At 40.3% G+C, this 20,165-nt stretch overlaps 1 protein-coding gene across 1 annotated transcript in view; it reads left to right on the top strand.

Moving 5' to 3' along the window:
• Nucleotides 1-17,798, top strand: part of BLOC1S5 (biogenesis of lysosomal organelles complex 1 subunit 5) — a 250,465-nt gene extending 232,667 nt beyond the window's left edge. Inside the window, exon 5 of the mRNA XM_044065420.1 lies at nt 16,596-17,798. Coding sequence (XP_043921355.1) covers nt 16,596-16,775 — 180 coding nt within the window. The 3' untranslated portion in view covers nt 16,776-17,798. The remainder of the gene's footprint in view (nt 1-16,595) is intronic.
• Nucleotides 17,799-20,165: the final 2,367 nt, after the last annotated feature.

Genomic DNA, 20,165 nt, shown 5'->3' with positions numbered 1-20,165 from the left:
AAAACTCCAACTATTCTCTGTGTCATATCGCCTACTTAGAGGCGATCTCTGCTTGGCTTACAGAGTTGTGTGTGACCCAGCTCTGTTAGAAATACTTCATCTAAAGAAGTCCCAATCCATCCGCACTACATGCTCCAGAGACCTCAACCTCATTGCCACAGTAAGCAGAGCATGCTGGAGGGACAGGTTCATAACCCAGAGACTGCCCATGCTATACTTCCCTTAAATGTCAAGCAGAGCACCTCACTGGCCCTCTTCAAGAAAAGTCTTGATGAGTGGATGGGAAATAGAAAATTGACCCCAGGGATCATTCCAGTGGCTCTACTTGACAGAGGCACTGGGAACTAAGGTCAGGTGGCATGATGCCAGGGTAATCCTATGGGCTAGGCTTGTAAAGGCTCCAGGGCCATTAGCTTAGTACACATCTATGAACCTATAAAGATTCATTATTAACCATGCTGCTATAGCACTTCTTAAGATAGGAAATCTTTTAAGCATCTCTTGGGCATTTTCACTGGCAGTCATTTATAACCATCCTGGGCCCTTGAACAACTTCTGCAGAGTGACCAGTCATTTGGTTTACATTCAGTGTTTTCTGACTCCTCATCTCAGAAAGCGTCAATACATTTCGCTGTGCAGTTGTGCAGCAAATGACCCCTTTTTAATTCCTGACCATGAGTCTTAAATGATGTTGCCATGCCTGTGCAGTGTGCAGCTGATGTGAAAGTTCATTCAACACAAAAAGTAACTTCTTTACATTTTTCATAGTGCTTTGAGAAAGTAGATGTATGTAACTATTTTCTGGGAGCGTCTTCATTACAAAAGACAAAATAAGTATGGGATAAGGCATGAGTATGCAGTCCCTGGTCACACAGTAATATCTGTATAAGAAAGGCATACATGATAATTGTTTTATAGTGTATTTACTGTAAAATAGTTTCTCCACCTGTTTTAAATTGAGTACTGACTGTACATGTTTGTAACATTTTTAACTTTTGGAATTTCTGTATGGAATTCTCAGCGTAGACATTTAAGGGATGCTTGTGTCCAGCTGTAGTGTGCTATTGCACAGTCCATTGTATTAACTGGGACTAACACAACACCTCAGCTGAGTTCTGGTATATGCATGAGACTTGAACATCAGTAGCACCGTACTTGTGCTCCACAAATGTACTGTTTTCCAGGTAACAGAGAAGTAATGCTCCTCTTATAATTTTTAAATTGGTTTAGCTGATGATAAGATCAGCTCTGAGCCCTTTCTTATTTGCAATGGTGATGGACAGGTTGACAGACGAGATCAGACAGAAGTCCTCGTGGACTATGATATTTGCAGATGACATTGTGATCTGTACTTGAGAGTAGGGAGCAGGGGGAGGAGACCCTGGAGAGGTGGAGATATGCTCTAGAGAGAAGAGGAATGAAGGTCAGCAGGACTAAGACAGACTATATGTGTGTGAATGAGAGGGAGGATAGAGGAATTGTGAGGATGCAGGGAGTAGACGTGGCGAAGGTGGATGAGTTTAAATACTTGGCATCAACAGTTCAGAGTAATGGTGAGTGTGGAAGAAAGGTGAAGAAGAGAGTACAGGCAGGATGGGAGTGGGTGGAGAAGAGTGTCAGGAGTGATTTATGACAGACGAGTACCAGTAAGAGTGAAAGGGAAGGTCTACAAGAGGGTAGTGAGACCAGCTATGTTATATGGGTTGGAGACGGTAGCATTGACGAAAAGGCAGGAGTCGGAGCTTGACGTGGCAGAGTTCAAGATGTTAAGATTTGCACTGGTTGTGACGAGGATGGACAGGATTAGGAATAAGTATATTAGAGGGTCAGCCCAGGTTGGAAGGTTTGGAGACAAAGCCAGAGAGGCAAGATTACGTTGGTTTGGACATGTGCTGAGGAGGGATGCAGAGTATATTGGGAAAAAGATGCTAAGAATGAAGCTGCCAGGTAACAGGAAAAGAGGAAGGCCTAAGGTAAGGTTTATGGATGTGGTGAGAGAGGACATGCAGGTGGTTGGTGTGACAGAGCAAGATGCAGAGGACAGGAAGAAATGGAAACAGTTGATCCGCTGTGGCGACCCTTAATTGGAGCAGCCAAAAGAAGAAGAAGAAGAAGCTGATGATAATCTTTTGTGTCCCAAAAGTATTCAAAGTAATAATTATTTGGTAGCAACTTGCAAGAATTGAAAAAACATATATTTAAGTAGTATTGCTTCCCCACTGCCATCATTTTTTCTTAAGTTGGTTTATTTGATATACTTGTTGCCTTTAGTCAGTTGATCTTCTGTGACAATTTGTATGTATTTTATTTCTGTTTTAATATACGTTTGTATTTACTCAAGATTTTTACTTCCTTTGTGTGCTGTGTTTATCTTCAAATGTAACTGATAGCTAAAACAATGCCTGGCAGAGTCTTGAGTCTGTGTGTGTGTGTGTGTGTGTGTGTGTGTGTGTGTGTGTGTGTGTGTGTGTGTAGTAGCTTTACCACATAAGAAACTTAGCTTTATATTACATTTTATTTATTTCTGTGCTGGAGCTCAGAAATGCTGGTATGTAAAAAAAACAATGCTGGAACTGCACGTCTTAATCACTCCCCCTATTACCATGCATCTATTGCCTCTGCCTCCTTTGCCCCCATCCTTGCTACGCTGCCAGTGATTCTTCTCTTTTCCTACATTATTTCATGTACTTTTTGTGGAGTTAATGCTTTCACTTGCATCAGGATCTTTTTTTTTTTTTTTTTAATAGGTTTATAGTTAACTACTAGACTAGCTGCGATTCTTTTTTTTTTTTTAATAGGTTTATAATTAACTACAAGACTGCTTGCCCTTCAGGCCGTTTTAAGCCTTCCCAGTTTCTCTCTTTGTGCTTGAATTAACCTATCCTATTGGTTATAGATTGGCCTCACCCATCCCATGTTCGATAATTGTATATTACCCATAATGAGAATAACTGGAATCATACCATAAATAATTTGAGGGGACCCATGCATGGTGTAAAGCATTTAGGAGTTGCCTCTGTCCATTAGTAGTGCAGGGGGCAGTCCTGGGGTTAATTTTCTGTTTCTCATCCCTAGATCTAAGTTGCTGTTGAATATGGGCAGGGATGAACTTTGTTTTATGTGGATGGGGGAGTCTGTTCCAGATCAGTGATATCCTTTGCGAGATACACCTGCCCTCCAAACTGTTCTTTTGATGTTGCAGAAGAGGTTTGGATCCCTAGACTGAGTATGTCTGATACCATTTGACTTGTTGATGTGCAGTAAATCCATCAGTAATGGGTTGGAGGGTGCCTTGTATACCAGACACAAGTCACCTTTTAACAGTCTATAGCATACCGAGTATATTGACAGGGCTTTGAGTCGGTCTGTGTGGAACATGTTGTTTAGGCTCTGTATCCTTTTAATAAGGCATCTTTGTGGGTGTTCCATTTGTTGCATGTGTCTGGACAGATACATACCAAAGGGCCAAAGGGGGCATTATAGTCAATTATTGGCCTAATGAAGGCTGTGTAAAGGGTGACAATGCATCCCTAGGTCTAGACACAGTCCCTTTGTTTATAAGCTGTGCAATATAGAATGACTAAAACAATGGATACGTGTTGGTCAAAAGTTAGGTCACAATCCAGATAGGTTCCCAAATTTTAAACAACTTTGTCAATTTTTAAGGGCATATTGTCAATGTGGTAGTTCTCTGGGGTAGATGACTTCCCAAAGGATACAGTAATGCATTTTGGCATTTAGTTTCAGTCCATGATTTTTGCACCATTTATTTATTTGGGACAAACCTTCCTGTAGGATGGCTAAGTCATTTGGGGATTCAGTGACTGCTCCTAGATTGCAGTCATCTGCAAACTTGGTCAACCCAAGCCTTTTGGTATTGGCTTTTACTTTAGAAAAATAAAGTCAATGTCAAACAGGAGAGACCCCAGCACAGACGTCTAGGGGATAGCACTGGTAACTGGTCTCTTTGTGAAGTTACTTCCCTTGTTTTGAGTATCTGTGTCCTATCTGTGAGCCAGTTGGCAGTCCAGCTGGTGACATATACTGGTTTATTATTTATAATAGGAATGTATTGTTGTGTATAGTTGGTTTTGCAGCGCTGGTATATTGTAAGTATGTGTATGCTTTTAAGAACTGTTTTAAATGTTTAATTATGGTCTAATTATGTATGGCTGGCTGAATCAGGTGATTTTATGTGACCTCTATTTAAAGTTTTGAAAAAGCATTTTAATTGATGTACTGATGAAGGGTGTTAACCCGAAAGCTTTTCATTAAATATCTGGCATTTATTATTGTGTGGTTTTGGAGGTTTTGTAACTACAGAGTGTGTCCTAACAATCGGTTCATTTTGACTATTTTACAATTAAGTGAGCGCCTGGAGTAAGAGGAGGATTTGGCCAGCATTTCTCTTATAGAACATTCACCTTTGTGAGGAGATGAATACTTCAGTAAAAGGACTTCTTTTTAAGTCAAATAATCCACTGTTACAATCGGCAACAATAGCATCCCAAGAGGTAAGCACTGACCAGGGCTTGGGAGAGTTTAACAGACTGCTGAATGTGTTGGAGAAAAAGACTCAGACGTATAAACAACTCCAATGGCAGCGCTTAAGCTTTTTGGCTTATTTGGAGTTGGGGGTGATACCTAGAGGGCTTCGTATTTTAAAAATGCCTTCATATGGTAACACCTACACAGAACTACTAGTACAGTGGCAACAATTGAATTTAGAACTGAGTGCCAACTATATGAAATTAATGAACAAGTTCTTTGAAAAAATAGAAAAAAAAAATTAATGGATGAAATAGATAAGTTAGAGAATGAAATTTTCAGCTTGACAACATTTGACTGTTATAGTGCACATTATCAATCTTTCTTGGATCGTGTACAAGCCCTTCATGCGAGATTAGAGCTAAAAAAGAAAAACAAATTACAACGTGATTTAGCTGATTTCAAAAATGGCCATATTTTTTCTTGGCCAAGAATAGAAAACCAACGGAAGTATGTGAATAATAATTCCATAAATGTAAGGAAGAAAGAAGTTACGTCTAAAGGTTTGGACCAGCTTGATGAGTTCGAACTTCCTCGAACACCAATTGACTTAACATCCAGTCAGAATGGATGTGCACTGGGCTTAGTGCAAACTACGTCCAGTCAACAAGGAGCATCATCATCAAAGACTGTGGCATTAGAAGGGGAATGCCCCCTAGGCGACGAAGGGAATACATCAACATCAGAAAATCAAACATTAATACGCCCTCAAACTGAGACGAAGGAGAAAAGTAAGCAAATGGAGACACCGTCTTTTTTACCCTTTTGTCTAAAACAACCCGAAAAGGTAATTGTACAACAAAAAGGGTCGACAGAGGGCCGCTTGATACAGAGGCAAAATCAGCGACTAACGCCAGGGGTAAAGAGGAAGACCGAAAGTCCCTCACTCTTCAACAAAACAGCACGCCGTTAATAAGGGCGGTAAAACTTATAAAAGGTACTGTTAATTTATCAAATTTTAACTTAACAGATGAACAACTGACTCTGTTGGGCAAAGGTTTAAAGTTTATACCATCTGCTTATAATAATGTGGTTGATGCAATAACAGACGCTAAGCTATTTGCGAGGACTTTAACGCTCAAACTGACATTTAAGCAGATGAATGATACAACCTTTGAATGTAAAAAATTGAGTACTTTTATACCACAAATGTGCCCAATATTAAAAGCCTTTTTGAATGTAGTTGAGAAAGATCTTAGGCACTTATATTCAGGAAACACTATAATTTGACTTCTAAAGAATACGAGGCTCTCAAACAATTAAAAGGGGATGATAACATAATAATTAAACAGGCAGATAAAGGTGGCGCGGCAGTAAAATTGGATTGAATTAAATACATGGAGAAATTTAAGAATTTTTTAGCAGACCCTTCAACATTCAGACAGATAACATTTATAGACATAAAAAAATGTATATTAGATGTTAATATGACAATTTATGACATGCAACTTAATCAAGATATTTCTATAGAACTTCTAACTACTTCACCGTATCATGCCCAAAGATACCACAAATATATGGAATTCCCAAAATGCATAAATGCCTAATAGATCCACCTTTAAGGCCTATAGTCTCGGGCAAAGGTTGGGTGACAGAACCTATATCGAAGTACTTACAGATGAAATTAGCTAAGTATTTGGTTAAATGTCCTAGTATTTTGAAAGATACCACACATTTTTTAATTGAATTACACAAGTGGTATGAGAGGAACACCAATGGTAATTTTATGTTTGTCACACTGGATATAACCTCACTATTCACTGTCATTCCTAATAGTTACGGTGTGGAAGCAATAAGAAGTTTTCTATGCAGTGAAACTGTTATGCAAGCACGTGAGATAGAAAATATATGTACGTTACTAGAAATAGTGCTAACTAAACATGTGTTTATTTTTGATAAAGTACTGTACTTACAGATGACAGGAGTAGCGATGGGGACACCAGTAGCGAACACGTATGCAAATTTGGTGCTACATCAATGGGAAAAACAATTTATTCTAAGTAATTATAATGAATTGAATAAAAAAGTAAAATTCTATAGTAGGTTTGTGGATGATTGTTTTCTCATATGGGATGGCACTCATGAAGAACTGGAAAAATACGCAGGATATTTAAATAACACTACAGAATTTTTGGAGTTTAAAAAAGCTGTTTCATCTGAGAGAAAAGTATTTCTAGATGTTCAAATTTATAAGAAGGGAAATAGAATAGAAACTATGATCTATAAAAAAGAAGTCAATGCCAGTAGGTATGTTAGAAGGGATAACATGCACGCTCCACACACGTTTAAAGGAGTTATCAAAGCACAATTTATAAGGGCCAGTAAATTGAATACTGAAGATGAGAATTTTGAACTTCAAATTGATGAAATGAGGCAGGATTTTGTAAGAAGTGGTTATTCTATAAATTATGTAGACACAATCTATAATGAGATTAAAATAGGCAGGAAGGATAAATATAAACCTATTTTTAGTCAGAATGTAGGAATGTCTACATAAAATTTAGATAAAGGTAAGAACATAATTAGATATGTGACTTCATTCAATGAGAATACTAGTGGAGTATGTAATATTATAGAAAAGAATTGGTTAATATTACTGGCTAAGTCAGAAATAAAAGACTTAATAGGCTTAAAACCTAAATTTGCATATAGGAATCAAGAGACGCTCAAACAGAAACTATGTTATAAGGATTTTATAACTAAAAACAAAGTTCACCAATGTAGAATGGTAACAGAGAAATGTTATAACTGCAGTTGCTGCACAGATATTTATGATTTAGAGGAAGAATTTGTACACCCTATCTCTAAAGAGAAATATTCTTTCAAATGTTCAGTGAATTGTAATACGTCTAGACTGGTGTATCTTGCAACCTGCACGTTGTGCACAGCATTCTACATCGGAAAGACAATGAGGAAATTGAAGGAACGTATAATAGAACATAAGTCAGAAATAAAAAGAAAAATGTTAACTAATGCTTTATATAAACATGTAATGGATAATGATAAACATATTTTTAAGTTCAGGGGTGTTAGTGTAGTGAATATAGATATAAGAGGAGGAGATATCAATAATATTCTTGAACTGAGAGAGTATGAGTGGATTACAAGATTACAAGCAGACTCACTACCAGGTTTAAATAATATGGTTAGTATAAAACCAATATTAGTTAAAAAACAAAGAGAGAATATATAGTAACCCCCATAATGTCTATTTATTTATTTATTGTACTTATTACCCCTGTTAAGTTTCTGAATCTAGATGTTTTAAATATAATAATATGTCACATTTTGGGGTGTGCTATTTATAATAGGAATGTATTGTTGTGTATAGTTGGTTTTGCAACGCTGATATATTGTAAGTATGTGTATGCTTTTAAGAACTGTTTTAAATGTTTAATTATGGTCTAATTATGTATGGCTGGCTGAATGAGGTGATTTTATGTGACCTCTATTTAAAGTTTTGAAAAAGCATTTTAATTGATGTACTGATGAAGGGTGTTAACCCGAAAGCTTTTCATTAAATATCTGGCATTTATTATTGTGTGGTTTTGGAGGTTTTGTAACTACAGAGTGTGTCCTAACAACCGGTTCATTTTGACATATACTGGTTTATTCCCAGTTTAGTCAGCTTTTCTACTATGCCTGTGGGGAATTGTGTCAAAGCTTTGGCCAGTTTGAGGTATATGGTACCTTTCTGGCTGTCTTTTACTGTTTCTCATCAACTAACTGCTTAGTTTTCAATCCTTTTATTACTATAAAGTGCGTTTAATGTTTGTCACAATCATGATTCCTGTTTTGCTTTATTCCTTTATTATTATTTTTGTGTAGACTTAGTAATGTTTTTGAATTAGGGCTGTGTATTTCTATTGTTTGATGTTGCTTTTTATCAATTTACTTTTTTTGTTTTTTGGAGTATTTCTGTATTTGATATTTTTTATATGATAAAGGACTTTTCAAGACAAAGGCAGTTAATTGGATTTTGATGTTTGTGAGGGGGGGGGTGTCAGTCTGACTGAATGTGAAGTGTAGTTGGCCCTCTAGCTTTTTCCATTAAGTAAAAAGATTTGATGCACAGGTAGCTAGCAATCTGGTTGATCAGTTTTCCTTGTCCATTTTATAGTGACAGATAAGAAGAAAACACTAACTTAGGCTTAACAGGGGACACAGTCAAGTTCCATTAAAAAAGATAAATTACAGTGCAGCGTTGCTTGCTGATACAATGCTGATCAGATGTCATAGGTGTGGACTACTGCAGTTTTCACTTAGACTTGGCTGATTGGCTCTGTCAGCAGCTTATTAATTGCACTAGCATGCCAACAATTGAGGGATGGAATCTAGAGGGAGGTAGCACATTGTTGCTGCTGCTTCTAAATCTTTCAGCTTTTCCAGGTTAGGGGTCGCCACAGCGGAACTCCGGTCCGCTAATGATTGGCAGTGGATTTTTACAGTGCCAAGTTGCCAGCCCGACGCCCAGCCTTCAAAGAAGGCACACCCATTCATGCACACACCTACCTGCATATCTTTAACGTCACTCGACCAGAGGGAGGATATGCAGACTCCACACAGAAGGCGCTCCAGCTGAGAATCGAACAGGAGAACCTCTTGCTGTGAGGCGACAATGCTAACCGCTGCACCTCCACAGTGGACTTAAACTGTAATGGGGCATTTAGCATTCCACTGCTATTGGGTATAAGGGCTATGTCATTAGGCTGAAATTGACACTGTCTTATATATGTCAGAACAGGTGACCCATTCATGCACACACCTACCTGCATATCTTTAACGTCACTCGACCAGAGGGAGGATATGCAGACTCCACACAGAAGGCGCTCCAGCTGAGAATCGAACAGGAGAACCTCTTGCTGTGAGGCGACAATGCTAACCGCTGCACCACCACAGTGGACTTAAACTGTAATGGGGCATTTAGCATTCCACTGCTATTGGGTATAAGGGCTATGTCATTAGGCTGAAATTGACACTGTCTTATATATGTCAGAACAGGTGACCCCCACACACACACACACTTAGATAACTGCATTGCCTACTGGTCATTATTGCGGACTGCATTACAGTACTCCTGTTAGCCAGGTTTTGTGTGAGATCCGTAAGGTAGACAAGGTGCAGCAGTTTTGATAAGGAAATTATTTGAATGCCATTTATTGGTTATTAACCCATGCAGAATATTGTGAACTTTGGTCATGGCTAGACAACCTCTAAATAGTTGCTTCCCCTTTTATAGTCTATTCCCTCTTACTATCTGCCTGTAGATGGCTTTTCTTATCGATTTGGGAGGAACCACCTAGAAACCCATCAACATAACTAGGTTCATTGTCAGCATGTCTAAACTAACAGCATCTCAGTGTGACCTTTAGGCTCTTTCTCTCATTTATGTGTCCATAACCATGCTCTTCTGAAGCCAGATAACATGACAGTTCAGTGATTTTAGAGTACAGTTGCTGTCAGATTAAACCCAAAATGGATACATGGAAGTCAGAATGTTTAAGGCATTCTTTAATCAGGGCTTACATCTCAGTCATCATGGCCTTTCACATGACCTGATGCCTTGCTTAGACTGCTTATCAAGTTCCTTAAGAGGTTTCTCCATGTTTTTCACTATTCAGTAATTGTGCCCTTCTTTTGGACTTGAACATTATGCTGGAGGAATTTATCTACTGTTAAGGAGATTAGAAGCCACTCACCAGCCTAGTCTGTTGCCAGTCTCCAGGGGAGAGTTCTCAGCCTGTTTGTGGATATCTGTGCAACAACTCTGTATCCTTTTTCCACATTTTCCCTAAGCATTGCAACTTGTGCAGGACCTTCGGGAGTAGACTTAGAACTGGTAAAGCAGCTTAACAGTTTTTAAGGACTTCTGGTGTGTGTGTGTGTGTGTGTGTGTGTGTGTGTGTGTGTGTGTGTGTGTGTGTGTGTGTGTGTGTGTGTGTGTGTGTGTGTGTGTGTGTGTGTTTATGTTTATATGAAAGATTGTTATTTCTTGGAAGTTTGTCCTTAAAGTCGTTAATTTCTGCAGGATCCCTCAGGAAATAAAATAATACAGCAGCTATTGTTGCTTCTTGTCTTGAATGAACTACTGGTATAGAAGGATAAAGTCCTGACTATGACCTAAATGACCCTGGTTTAAATTGGCAGCTCAACTATCTGAGAGTTTTACCTCTTAATTATGCAGAATTTTGCAGAATGCCCACATTTCTATCTCAGATTTTTGGTATGTTCCTCATAAAAAGTATGATTTTCTTACAAATCATTTAGGACTGAAATTGGGCAATTCCCCCAAGATAGATTTGAGTTTCAGACTTCATATCCTTCAGAAAAATGCATGCTAATACATTACCTGTTTTCTGTCAACTTTCGAAGAGCAATATTTATGATTTGTCCCTGGTTCTGGGCCTTTGCTCCCCCCACACACCAATTATATTTGACTTTGAACAAAATTTTTGCTTACTAAGAGGTTGAAAGGTGTGCTCACGTGGAAGGTGTGTGTGTGTGTGTGTGTGTGTGTGTGTGTGTGTGTGTGTGTGTGTGTGTGTGTGTGTGTGTGTGTGTGTGTGTGTGTGTGTGTGTATGCTGGGCTATGCTGGGGAAGGGGAGGAGGAGGCATGTCAGATATCTGCCTGGCATCGGACATGTGGACTGCATGCACCTGGATGGGAGACCCTCCTGGTGCAGGTTACACTGGGGAATTGCCCAAGTTGGAACTCAACTCATGGAGGATGTGACCATAAAGAATAGGTAGGGGCTGAAGTCAAGAACAGCAGCCAAAAAACAACAACATAAAAGTAAGGTAATGCAGATGCGCAGGTACAGCCACATTTGCAAATCTGATTTCACGAGTCCTCTAGAGTTGATTGACTGTTGGGATGTTTTTCTTATGCAAACCCTAGCTTGGTGTTTTCTTCAGTTCCTATGCTTAAGGACAGTTGCGTTTCCTGCTAGCACATGCTGAACTGTTATGTGCAATTTTATTTTATTTTAATGTCTTTGGGGCAAATGTGGGTGTGAATGACCTGAGCATACCTCCCTGGACTACATGAAAAGAGAGATGGAGGAGCTCTCGGATTATATGGCCCAGGTGGGTATGACCCTAGCTCTGAGCAGCATCCTACCGTCACCCAGAATTATACCGCAGTACAAGCAGAAAATGATTGATTTTAATAATTGGCTAAGTTTCTGGTGTCATTCTAAGGGGATCCAGTATCTGTTTGCTTGGGAGGACATGATTGACAGACCTCGATGATTTGCCAGAGATGCCCTGCATCTGTCTCCCCTGGGTTTTTGAATACTGGCTAAGGCTCTTGCCACCCCTATAGTGCCTTTTTTGGGATGTGTTCCAAAGACCAGCATACCACCATAACAGCTGTAAATAAATGCAATCTGAGGATCATGCTGCTCAATGCTAGGCGTCTAAATCTCAAGATGCACTCACTCGAAGCCTTCCTCAAAATGGAGAACATTGACATCTGTGCTGTAAAGGAGACCTGATTTAAAGCAGCAGAAAGCACTCCTGCGCTACCAGGTTATAACTCTTTCCACACCTTTAGGCCCCAGAACTTGGATCAAAACTCCAAAGGCAGTGGTGTCTACATATTCATTAAGGATATGCACACCTCCGGACTAGTAGCACAGCGTATTGCATCGGAGATACTTTGGGTACAATTAACATTGGGCAAGACAGTGATTCAGGTCGTAGCATGCTATAGGTCCCCAACCATGTCCCAAGACTCTCACTCCACATTGCTAAGCACCCTGGAAAATATTAAGATCCAACCCAACCCCCCTCATACTGGGTGACTTTTAACTATTTAACTATCCCTCCATTAACTGAGAAAAATATTCATGCACCAATACACTTGCCCAACGTTTCCTGGAATTCATTAATTCCAATGCCCTGGACCAGCTCATTCTTACCCCCACTAGAGGGCGCAACATTCTTCACCTGGTTAGTGCCAACATGGGGGATTGTTGCTCTACACCAATAGTCAACTCCTCCCTGGTTAGATCTAACCACAAACTAATCACCTTGAAAAACCATATCCCATCCACACCCCCTGCAAAAGTAACCACCATGAAAAACTTCTCCAAAGCTAACTTTGGGCTCCTAAGTACAGAGGTGGCTAACTTCACGGCACCCATGCAAATGGAGAAGAGTTGCATGACTGCCGAATCATACACCAGTGCACTGTACGAACACATACATAAATGCATGGAACTAGCCATACCCAACGGAACCAAGATGCTCTCCTCAAAAAAAAAAAAAAAAAAGCCAATCTGGTGGTCCCCTGCCATTAACAAACTCTACAACAGAAGGAAGAAACGGTTGCAGAAAAAGGTGAAGTCCCAAGACTGGAAAACCCCCCTCATTAGCCTCAACAAATGTTGAGATCCCTCATAAAATCCTCTAAAGCTAGCTATGAATGCAGAAATGCAGTGGATACTAAAGACAGCCACAAGGCCTTCTATAGCTATGTCAAGAATCTCCACTGCAATACCCAAATTTGCTCTGAGGTACTGCACAGTGGTACCACCTATACTGAGCCAACACATATTTCCAACATACTGGCTGACAGATTCAGTGCCAACTTTACCCCTCTCACCCCCCCTAAAGGACCAATCACAATACCGGAAGAATGCCAGGCACCCAGCATTGCTGCTGAACAGGTTAAAGCTGCATTGTCCAAGGCCAAGAATACACCTTCCATGGGACCTGACAATATCCCTGGCTGTGTTCTACATGAGCTACAAAGTGAACTGGCACCACAACTGTGTGCCCTGTTCAGTCACAGCCTCACCTCAGACTTTGTCCCTTCTGAATGGCGCACTGCTACAGTAATCCCTCTCCATAAAGGGAGAGCGATTACAGACCCTGGGAACTATCACCCCATCATCCTGATGAGTCTTATATGTAAGGCTATGGAACACATCATCATGGACCTAAGTAATAAGGATATAGGGAATCTCCAAACTCTGGACCCAACACAGTTTGGTTTTGTGAAGGGCAGATCATGCCTGCTCAACCTGTTGGACTTGTTTGAGTCAGTCACCAGAGCTGGGAATGAGGGCAAGGTAGCTCATACAGCCTACCTCGATCTGGCCAAGGCCTTGATACTATTCCCCATTCAGGAATTATAGATAGACTCACCAAACTAGGCATTAACCCCTATATCACTAGATGGGTTGCAAATTGGCTCACAGATAGATCCCACAGTGTGGAAGTAGCTGACTCCAAGTTAGACTGCTGACCAGTCACGAGTGGAGTCCCACAAGGATCGGTCCTGGGTCCTCTCCTGTTTGGCATGTACATCTCAGAAGTCCAGGCCAGCATGGTGGGACTCTGGCTAAGCAAGTTTGCAGACGATTGCAAGCTGGGAGCCATTATTAACTCCCCTAGCAATAGGTGCAAAGGTTGGTACTAGGCTGTCGGCCCTAGGACCTATACAAGCCTAGCCATAACAATTCCCTGGCTATTTCTTCCCACAGTATTTACTTCCTGGACCCCTGTCTAGCAGGGCAACTGACTTGATCCCCGGGGTGAATTTCCTATCACCCATCCAGTCATCAAGGTTCTTTTTGAAGAGGGCCAAAGAGGTGCTCTGCTTGACTTGTATGGGCAGTCTATTCCAGAGTCTGGGGAGTCTCTGGGTCAGGAACCTATCCCTCCAGCATGTTTTTTTCATTGTGATGACCAGATTTAGATCCCTGGAGCATGTGTCTCTGAGGGATTGGGATTTCTTTAAGTGTAGCATGTCCAACAGCTCTGGGTTTGACATGGCCTTGTATGTTAATCAGAGATCGCCTCTGAGTAGACGATATGCGACAGAGTATAGGTGGAGTTTTTTTAGACAGTCAGCATAGGGCATCTGCTTTAGGCCTGTGATTCTTTTAGTGAGGTATTTCTGTGGCCTTTCCAGTTGTTGCAGATGTCTTGAGAGGTACATACCAAACGGGGCGTTGTATTCTATAATGGGTCTAATGAGGGATGAGTACAGTGGGACAATGACCTCCTTTTTTCTGGATGAAAAGCCTTTAGTGATGAGGTGTGCCACATGAATGATTTCCTGACTGTTGTGGCGATGTGGTTATCGAAGTTGAGACCACTGTCCACCTGTGTCCCTAAGTCTCTTATCACACTTTCGGTGTTTAGTGTACTGCTACGTATGTGGTAATTCACGGGTACATGTTTTTTTTTCCCAAATGGGATAACTATACATTTCTTGGCATTGAGCTTGAGCCCATGGCTCTGGCACCATGCAGGCATTCTTCAGAAAGGCTTCACTGAGACAAACAAATGGTGTCAAAGTTATGGCCTTAAGCTCAATGCCAAACAATGCATCTTCATCCTCTTTGGGAAAAACTCAGTTCCCACAAATTACCACATCAATGGTAGTCCGCTGAACGCTGAAGACGTTATAAGAGATCTGGGGACACAGGTTGACAGTAGCCTCCTTTGACCACCACATTGCCACTGTGGTCAGAAAGTCCTTCTGTATGGCACATCTCATTACAAAGGGTTTTGCATCCAGGAAGAAAGAGGTTATCGTATCTCTCTACTCTTCCCTCATTAGACCAATCATGGAGTATAATGCCCCATTTGGCATGGACCTCACTAGACACCTGCAACAGCTGGAGAGGCCACAAAAGTACCTCACAAAGAGGATCCTAGGCTTTAAACACATGTCCTACATGGACAGACTCAGAAAAACTCCAGCTTTCCTCTGTCTCATATCGCCTACTAAGAGGCGATCTCTGCTTGACTTACAAAGCCATGTCTGACCCAGCTCTGTTAGAAATGCTACATCTAAAGAAATCCCAATCCCTCCGCCCCACACGCTCCAGAGACCTCAACCTCATTACCACAATCAACAGAACATGCTGGAGGGACAGGTTCATAACCTAGAGACTGCCCATGCTATGGAATAGACTTCCCATACATGTCAAACAGAGCATCTCACTGGCACTCTTCAAGAGAAATTTTGATGAGTGGATTGGAATTAGAAAGTTCACCCCGGGGATCACTCTAGTGGCACTACTTGATAGAGGCACTGGGAACTAATGTCGGGTGGCACGAAACCAGGGCAGTTCTGTGGGCTAGGCTTGTAAATGCACCTGGGCCATTAGCCTAGTACACGCCTATGAACCTATAATGTAAACCCCTGCTGAAAATGCTAGGATTAATTTCTGCCCACTCTTTCATCTCAGTAGATGGCAGCTGTTGAGAATGCTCAGTGCAGAGACTGGCATGAAGGTCCCTTGTGCAGCCTCAAGCTGGAGACTAAGCACATTGAGAAGGCAAATAATATGGAGGATAAACAACAGTTATTGTCACCTAACTCTATCCATGAGATAGGCATATGTGCTGCTAGCTCCTCCATGACTAGTGCTGTTAAGCTTATGTACATTTTCTGTCTCTTTGTGTGAGGGGACTTGTCAGATGTGTACCCCATAGTTTTCCAGCTACCAGTTTTCACCTTGGGAGCAGTCACACAAGCCTTTCAGCCAAGGCCTGTCTCAGCCATGAGGAAACAATGTTATTTTAATGTGCTATTCAGCTGCGGGTACATTTCTGAATTTATTTTGCTTTTGCTTAAGTGATACTCCTAAAACACAAATTTGCAGACTTGTTATGCATATCCAGTAGTATATGCTTATGTCAGTACCTGGAACCCCTATACTTAAAGGTACATGGCCAAAACCATTGCTCTAGTGGAATAGTCATAGACTACACAACACTACGGAAGAATAGTCCTAATTGTCAAAAATAAGTGTTTTCTAATGTTTCATTGCTTGGACTTGGCTGTATCTAACCTGCAGGGCTTTCCATTATAAAACATTGTGTCAAGCAAGGACACTGAAAATTGACTGCCTTTGAAGAATGGTATGGTACATTGATGTTGATTTTTAACAGCTTATCTCCATCTCTATAAACTTGCCTTCTTACAGAGGCCCGGTGTCTAATAGACGTACTCAGACAGGTTAGTAAATACATGAATCCACGTGTTTCCAGATTAACTGGTTTATTTGTTGTCTTCCTTTAGCTACAGAATGAAAGACTTGAAACTAGCCATGAGACATACAAGGCAGAATGGGACGCCTTCATGAAAGAACAATCCCTCAAGCAAGCTGCTATAGATGAAGAACATAATAAAGCTGTGCAGAAACTGAAGGAACAGTATGCAGAAATGGAGCGAGACCTTGCAAAAAATGCATTTTTGTGAGACCATACTTCTGGGATGTGGCTGCACAGAGTGACCCAAGGTAGAGCCGTGTAACTCGTCATTGGTGCCATATGCATCTGTGGGACAGAAATGTGTAACCTGGACCACAGGCAGCACTTTTTGACATTATCCAAAGAGTAAGAAGCTCAGAAGAGTCACTGAAGTTGTCCTATCAGAGATTGAATAAAGAGCACTGAGCATCAAATGTCGGTCAGCAGTTATCGGGCCTGTACTACAGTCTTTGCATAACGCTTATTTCAAATTTTGAGTTAGACTAAAGTATTAGCACAACGGCTTAAGGGGAAACATCTTATAATGATTTACTTCAGCACTAAAGCCATTGCTGAAAACCAAAAGCAAAAATGAACTTAGCAGAGATTTAATTGTGAAATAAGAGTCAATGTCTGTATATAATAAAGCCTTTTCTCAGGTTTAGTTTCAGATGCATAATTCTAACAATGACTGTCTTTGTAAATTTGTGGCTTTCTGTCAAAGTCAGATTCCTGGCAGCATGTTGAAAATGTGATTAAAGTTAGTGAAGGAGACGGAATAAATATTTCAGATTTCTTTCAATAACATTGAACTGCATCCAAGTTCTTTATCCGCTACTGTGGGCCTGACAGCTTCATCAATCATCTTCAGGTACTGGGACTAAAAAGAGCAGCAGCCTGACACTGATACATGTTGGAATTTGATTAATTCTCTGTTGTGGGTGGAAAAGTGCAGATTGATCCAAAAAGAAATGAAAATCATAGTACTGAGAATCCAGGAGCACCTCTAATGAACATCATCATCTTTTTCTTAGTAACATGGTATATGCTTTGTCACTGTTCTGGTACATTTAAATTTATGGGCATTGAACAGTGTATCATCTTTCAGAAATTCCCACAGTGAATTCATCACATACGCTTTTGTATTAAGACCAGTAATATGTACATTAGCACTTGTCACTCTTGAATGGCAACCAGATCAGTAACATCTGTTAATAAACTTCATAACAATTAAAGAAATCTTTTGGCACCAGTTGGGAATTTGTCCATGCCATGTTTAAGATGTTTAAAAATTTTGCATACTGATGATAATTTTTCCTTAAAGTGCTTTTTAATGGTAATTAAGTGTGCTGATATTTCTGCTGTGTTTTATACATCTTTATTTTCCCCAGTATAGTTGATAAAATTCATACCTGTTAACAGTCACCACTCCTTTAGTTCACTGAGTCCTCTGTGTGTCCTTGAAGTACGCCTCTATGGGATCTGATTAAGATGAGTTTGCACCTCAGACAAAATTGTGGTATCATACAGTGACATATACTTGGATCTGAGCCCATTTAAACCAAGATGCATCATCATAAAATAGCATCAAGATAATTTTTGCTGTTTTCCTAGTTGTACCCTCTAAATTCTTGTTAAAGTAAAATCATTTATATGAGTATGTGTTCAAAGTTAAAAGCTATGTTGTTTTAATCTACTCTCTTTTCCCATTTCATAAATTAAATGGGACCGACACCCACAGCATCCAGATGGCACATTTCTAAGTTACATTGCATCTCCATTCCTCAAGCTGACCTGCGAGTTATCTCTTACCATTTAACCTTATCTTTGTGTGAGTTGTTATTGTGTATATTTAATGCATGTTAATGAATCCAGCATTAAAATGAAGTTTTACTACTGACAAAATTGAATGATCGCTATAGAAGCCTAACAAATGACTTGCGTGCTTAGATTCCTGTTGGTCTTACAAACCAGACTAGTGATGTCCCAGAACAGATTACCAAAGAGCAGACTAACATGCCAGAATATAAAAATTTAACAAATTGGATTCTGTGACTACATCATAAGAGTTATAAGAGAACACTATGTCATGTCCGTTTACTAAAAGTACATCAGGCCTGTCGCTCATCTGCTCAGGATAGAGCAGACGAACATTCGTGGGTTCAGTTCAAGCAGCTTTATTACACAAAAACACATCCAAAATGATGGCTTGTAACTTAAACTTAAATAAACTTATAAACAGACTGACTACCACACTCATATATGTTAGCACTCTGGCTATTCTCTCAAAATGGCACTGCTGCCTGCACGTGCTACATCTGGAAATGCTCCTTAAAGGTACATACACACACTCTGATCTACATCCTCCCTCTTTAAGAAATAGTCCATATATGAAAAGACAGTATTCACTGCGGTGGTGGTGCTGCGGTAGCGTTGTCGCCTCACAGTTAGACGTTGCCCGTTCGATTCTCAGAGCGTCTTCTGTGTAGCGACATGCGTGAATGGGCATTCCTTCGTTGAAGGTTGTGCGTTAGGCCTGGCAAGCCAGTATGTAAAAATCTACTGCCAATCATTAGCGGACCAGAGTTCCGCTGTGGCGACCCCTAACCGGGAAAAGCCGAAAGACACAAACATGAAAAGACAGTATTCAATGGCATGCAATTTACAGAAATTATCTTTTGACATGCAGTTATACAGAACTAATTATTTGACATGCAGTCATACAAAATTAGACACTAGGTCTTGAAATATGTCCGGACAGTGTAACATAAAGGTCAGAATTGTATCGAGCAATGGGAACGGTCTTCAAAGAATGTTTAATTTTGAGGACATCTGGGACAGCATCAGGAACAGGAATGGATAGTGCTACATGTTCTTTGGTACAAACATTATCAGGGTTACTGTTAGATCTGGAGTCTGTATCACAGGTACGATACTGCAATATCGTTTCTGATACAAGAAGAAGATGTCTGTGGTTTCCCCTGTACTCCCTCAGATTCCACTAAGTAGGCTCTCGGCTCGGTACATATACCTCTCACTTGACTAATTCGATCAAAGCCTTTCACCATTTGCATCCTGACTCTCTCCTTCTTTTAACGGATGAAGAAATCTGCTCATTTTGTCATAGCTGGACTTCTGAGAAGAACTCTTCTTAAAAAGTTGGGCTTTGATTGCTCTGTTGTTTTTAGCATTAGGCACCAACTAGAACTGATAGGCAAGGTTGTTCTGGTTTGCCTAGATAGAAGTCTCTGAGCAGCCGAGCATAGTTGGTTGTCACAGGGTATATTTCTGAGATTGAGTAAATTCAAGAAGTTATCGGTATTGTCATGCTTTGACCTCTTCAGTAATTGCTTTGCACTCTGTACTGCATGTTCAGCAAGGCCGTTTGAGGATATTTAGGACTGCTAGTAACATCAATAAAGTCCTACTCTAGCAAGTCTCTGAAACAATTGACTGGTAAACTGAGAACCGTTGTCAGAAATAACTTTGTGTGGACTACCATTGACTGAAAAATGATGTTTCATCTTAGTAGTAACAGCACTGGATGTTCAGTTAGATAGCAAATCTATCTCAAATCAGTTCGAATAAGAGTCTACCAACACTAAGTAATGTAAGTAAT

This window comes from Protopterus annectens, chromosome 3.part0, assembly GCF_019279795.1.
Source record: "Protopterus annectens isolate FY-2018-M chromosome 3.part0, PAN1.0, whole genome shotgun sequence".
In the NCBI taxonomy this organism is placed as follows: domain Eukaryota; kingdom Metazoa; phylum Chordata; order Ceratodontiformes; family Protopteridae; genus Protopterus; species Protopterus annectens.
This window is presented reverse-complemented; position numbering and strand designations above follow the sequence as displayed.